The sequence below is a fragment of the Gossypium hirsutum genome, chromosome A02 (genome assembly GCF_007990345.1).
Source record: "Gossypium hirsutum isolate 1008001.06 chromosome A02, Gossypium_hirsutum_v2.1, whole genome shotgun sequence".
Lineage (NCBI taxonomy): Eukaryota > Viridiplantae > Streptophyta > Magnoliopsida > Malvales > Malvaceae > Gossypium > Gossypium hirsutum.
The window spans coordinates 24,877,930-24,883,736 of record NC_053425.1 but is presented as its reverse complement, the minus strand read 5'-3'; the positions used below and the strand labels follow the sequence as shown (position 1 = coordinate 24,883,736).

Genomic DNA, 5,807 nt, shown 5'->3' with positions numbered 1-5,807 from the left:
ACCTATCCAATATGAAATCAATATTCAAACGGATTCATGTAATATTTCATCATTTACATGTAAATCACAAATCAACATTGGTTTATTACATGTACATACCAATTACAAATCATGATGCACATAATTCAACAATCAATTCAACACATTTACATGATTAATTTAGTTATACGAACTTAACTTGACAATTGATCGTATTTACTAATCCGAAACTTTTTCTTTCCCTTGATCTTTTTCTTTGTTCGACACTTCTGGATCTATATAAATAAATTTAATCATCAATTCTATGATTTTTACATTCAATCAAGCCCATTTCACATTTTAGGCAAAAGTATCATTTTACCCCTAAACTTTTAATTAATTCCAATTTTGTCCCTAGGCTCGGAAATTGAAATTCATGCAATTTACTCCTTATTTCATGCTTATTCAAAATTTCAATATAACTTTTACAGCACATGTATTTCATAAATTTCAAAATTTTTCCAAGAATTTCACTATGCAATTTAGTCCCTACACATGTTTTCACTAAAAATCACTTTGTAAAAGTGGTTTATCTATCAATAATCTTTCATTTCCTATCATAAACTTTCAATTTGCAGCATATTCATCCATGGGTAATTTTCTAAATTTTAATTCCTTTTAAATTTAATCCCCCAAATAAAAGGATTAATCTTTCCTGATTTTAAAAATATAAAAATCACTAAAAACAGGACATAAAACTTATAAAGTCAAGCTTGAGAAATTTCCTTTCTCTCTCCTAAGGTTTCCATGTATTTTATGGAGAAGATGATGATATAAAATAAGTTTTATTCTATTTAATCTTTTATCATATATTAATTTATTCACTTTCTAATTTTGTCCTTGCATCTTTTCAATTTTCCATGGATGAGTCACTAAAAATATCTACATGTTTTTCATCAATGGCCTAATTGTCATATAAGGACCTCACATTTTGAATTCTCTAGCTTATAATCCCTATAGCTATTAGTATATAACTTTAACATTTTATTCAATTCAGTCCTTTTTGTAATTAGACACATAATTGATAAATTTTTTTTAAAAATTTTTCATGCAATATTCCTATCATAATACCTATCATTTTATGTAATTTAAATAATTTCATTTTTCGGACTCGGATTTGTGGTCCTGAAACCACTATTCTGATTTCACTGAAATTAGACTGTTACAACTCTCCCCCTTAAGGATTTTCGTCCTCGAAAATCTTACTAGTGAAGAGATTCGGGTACTGCCTTTTCATGATACCTTCAGGTTCCCAAGTAGCTTCTTCAATTCCATGTTTCTGCCAAATAACCTTTACCAATGCTATTTTTTTATTTCTCAATTCTTTTGTTTCATGTGATAAGATCTTAATTGGTTCCTCACTATATGTCATATCGGGTTGAATTTCCACTTCTCTTGGAGAGATAACATGTGATGGATCCGATCGATATCGTCTTAACATTGACACATGAAAAACATTGTGAATTCTTTCAAGTTTTGGCGGTAATGTTAACCGATAAGCTATCGGTCCAATTCTTTCAATGACCTCATATGGTCAAATAAACCGAGGACTTAATTTTCCTTTATGGCCAAACCAGAGAACTTTCTTCCAGGGTGACACTTTCAAAAATACCTTATCACCAATCTCAAACTAAATTTCTTTTCTTTTAAGATCAACATAAGACTTTTGTCTGTCTGAAGCTACTTTCAGGCTATCTTGTATCACCTTTAACTTTTCTTTAGTTTCCTGAATTAAATCAATGCCATGAATCTTCTTTTCACTAAGCTCTATACAATACAATGGAGTTCTATATTTCCGACCATACAGAGCTTCATACGGTGCCATTTTGATGCTGGATTGGTAACAATTATTATAAGCAAACTCAACCAAAGGTAAATACTTTTCCCAGTTACCTTTAAACTCAAGTACACAACACTGTAACATGTCTTCCAAAATCTGTATCACTCATTCTTATTGGCCATCAGCTTAGGGATGAAATGCAGTACTAAAATGCAACTGTGTCCCTAGTGCTTCTTGCAATTTATACCAAAATTAGGATGTAAACCGAGGATATCTATCAGAGATAATAGAAACCGATACACAATACAATCTAATAATTTCAGAGACATACAATTCGGCTATTTTATCCAATGAAAAGTCCATACGTACAGGTATAAAATGTGTCGAATTTGTTAACTGGTCAACAACTACCCAAATAGCATCTTTCTTTCTTGGTGACATAGGCAATCCCATTATAAAGTCCATGGTAATCTTTTACCATTTCCACTCTGGTATATTGATTGGCTGTAATAACCCTGAAGGGACCTGATGCTCAGCTTTCACTTGTTGACATATTAAGCATTTGGCTACGAATTCAGAAATATCTCTTTTCATTCCCGGCCACCAATACATCTTTTTCAAATCATTATACATTTTATTACTACCGGGATGAACTGACATTGTACCATTATGAGATTCATACAAAATCTTTTGTACCAGTTCTGAGTTCTTCGGAACACGTATTCTATTTTTAAACAACAAGCAATCATCAGACCCAATTTGAAATTCTGAATCAAAATTCTTTTGACATTACTCTCGTTTAACTTGCAACTCATTGTCACTCTTCTGTGCTTCATAGATTTGTTGTATAAATGTCGGTCTAGCTTTCAATTCAGATACAACCGCACCATCATCTGAACAAGATAACTGAGTGTTCATTGCTCTTAAAGTAAACAAAGATTTCCTGCTCAGTGCATCCGCCACAACATTGGCCTTTCCCGGATGATAGTCAATAATCAAATCACAATCCTCTATTAACTCGAGCCACCTACATTGCCTCAAATTCAAGTCTTTCTGTGTCATTAAATACTTTAGACTTTTATGGCCAATGTAAATATGTCATTTTTCACCATATAAATAATGCCGCCATATTTTCAATGCAAACACTATGGCTGCTAGTTCAAGATCATGTATCAGGTAATTTCTTTCGGTGGTTTAAGTTATCTTAAAGCATAGGCAACCACTTTACCTTCTTGCATCAAAACACAGCCTAAACCATTAAAGATGCATCACTATAAATTACAAATTCCTTACCTGATTCAGATTGTACTAATACAAGTGCTTCAGTCAACAAAGTCTTCAATTTATCAAAAATCTGTTGACATTTTTCATTCCACTTAAACTTTACATCTTTTTGTAATAGAAGAGTTATCGGAAAAGCAATCATTGAAAATCCTTTAACAAACCTCCGATAATACCTGGCTAAACCTAGAAAACTTCTGACCCCTGATACGTTCTTTGGTGGATTCCAATTAATAATTGCTGAAATTTTGCTCGGGTCAACCCTGATGCCTTCAGCAGATACGATGTGACCAAGAAAACTGACTTCTCGTAGCCAAAATTCACATTTACTAAACTTGGCATACAATTGTTTTTCCAATAAAGTTTTCAACACAATCCTCAAATGCTTAGCATGTTCATCTTCACTTCGAGAATAAACTAAAATATCATCTATAAATACCACGACAAACCTGTCTAGATACAGTCTGAAAATCCTATTCATTAAATCCATAAACACTACTGGTGTATTTGTTAATCCAAATGACATCACCAAGAATTCGTAATGACCGTATCTAGTTCTAAAAGCTGTCTTTGGAACATTTGAATCCTTCACCCGGAGCTGGTAATAACCCAAACGAAAATCAATCTTTGAAAATATAGTAGCTCCCTTCAACTGATCAAATAAGTCATCAATTCGAGGTAGTGGATATTTATTCTTTATAGTGACTTTGTTGAGTTACCGGTAATCAATACACAACCTCAAAGATCCGTCTTTCTTCTTTACAAATAACACTGGAGCACCCCATGGTGAGAAACTAGGTCGAACAAAACCCCTGTTAATTAATTCTTGTAACTATACCTTCAAGTCTTTCAACTCGACATGAGTCATTCGATAAGGTGCTATCGATATTTGTGTTGTTCCCGGAATTAGATTTATAGAGAATTCCACTTCTCTGATAGATGGCAAGCCAGGCAATTCTTCCGGAAACACGTCTAAAAACTCACATACAACTGGCACAGATTGAATCTTTGATCGGTTGCCTTAATATCCAGCACATAAGCAAGATAAGCATCATATGTCTTCCTCATACATTTTTGTGCTGCTATTGCTAAAATCATATTAAATAATCCATCTATCTTGTCAGATTCAACATGAAGTAACTCATCATCTTGACATTTCAACACAATATACTTCTGCTTAAAATTAACCACTGTATCATGTTGGGTTAACCAATCCATTCCCAATATCAAATCGAATTCATCAAAAGGAAGTAGCATTAAATCAGGCAAGAAACATTTACCCTTTACCATAAGTGGATAGTTTTTACAAACTTTATCCACCTTTACACATTGACCCAAAGGATTTGAAACTTCCACCACAGATTCAGTGAATTCAACAGGTAAATTTTTAACATTTACTAAATTTATGCATATATACGAGTGTGTGGAACCTGGATCAATCAAGCAGTAATATCAGTATCTAGTAAAGAAAAAGTACCAGTAATGATATCTGGCGTTGAAACATCTTCTCAGGCTCGTATGGCATATGTTCTTGCAGGAGTTCGAGCCTCAAATTTAGCATTTGAATCTTTTGTAGCGCTTCGGCTACCACTAACATTTCCAGGGTGTCTAGGTGGTCTTCCTCTTTAAGTAGTGTTACTTGGTTTTGAAGTCTGTTCAGCATCTCTTTCTACCATTTCTGGACAATCTTTCAAGAGGTGATCAAATGAACAACATTTGTAACATGTACCGGTTTTCATTTGGCATTAACCATAATGAAATTTGTTACAGTGTTTACATTTTGGCTTCGCGTTTCCCACACTACCAACACTAGTCACTGATGGTGATGAAGAGTTGGTATTAAAGCGTTGAAAACCACGCTCGTTACAGGAATACCCAGTTGAAGTAGTAGATCCTTCTTGATGCCTCTTTGATTTCTTTGAAGAAAATGATTGAGACCTACCAATAGGTCTTTTCCCAGAGGATCGGGCTTCTCTGTTTGCATTCTTCTTTTCTTTACTTAAATCTTCAACTTTCTTTGCATGATCAGAAAGTGCTGCAAACTCTCTTATTTCTAAAATACCAATTGATAACTTTATGTTTTCATTTAATTCTTCCTCGAAATGTTTACACATTTCTGCCTCTGTTTGTACCCATTCACTAGCATATTGGCTTAACCGAACGAACTCCCTTTCATATTCCGCAACGGTCCTATTCTCCTGTTTTAATTCTAGAAATTCTTTCCTTTTCTGATCTAGGAATCTTTGACTTTCTTTCTGAATTCAGATTGAAAGAATTCCCAAGTAATATTTTCTTTTGGAACCACTGAACTTACTATTTTCCACCAGTGATAAGCCGTGTCCTTCAACAGAGATACAAAACATTTCAAGCATTCAGTTGGAGTACATGATAATTCGTCCAACACTCTAGTAGAATTTTCCAGCCAGAATTCATATTTTTCCAGATCATCATCAATTATAGGTCTAAATTCCTTAGCTCTATATTTTCTGAGTTTCTCCGCTGGAGGCTTACCAATTCTAACAGTTTCAGTACCCGATGGTCTCTCAAGAACAGTCTGACTATTTAGTGGGGGAGGTTATGATTGAGAAGCAGCAGAATTTCTTCTCAAATATTCAGGAAACCATTTATCCAACATTTCAAAGAAAACCTCTTTACCATATTCACTTCAGCCCTCTGATTTGGACCTTCTACTACTACTACCATTCATAGCTCGTCGTACGGAAGCTTG

At 33.9% G+C, this 5,807-nt stretch overlaps 1 protein-coding gene across 1 annotated transcript; it reads right to left on the bottom strand.

The window, feature by feature from the left end:
* Nucleotides 1-2,587: 2,587 nt before the first annotated feature.
* On the bottom strand, nucleotides 2,588-5,193 carry LOC107952184 (uncharacterized). The gene is made up of 5 exons (XM_016887465.1): nucleotides 4,857-5,193; nucleotides 4,150-4,509; nucleotides 3,918-4,099; nucleotides 3,529-3,677; nucleotides 2,588-2,825 (listed from the first exon to the last, which is right to left on the bottom strand). Exons 1-5 carry the CDS (start codon nucleotides 5,191-5,193, stop codon nucleotides 2,588-2,590), a joined length of 1,266 nt encoding a protein of 421 aa, XP_016742954.1.
* Between the last annotated feature and the right edge of the window lie 614 nt (nucleotides 5,194-5,807).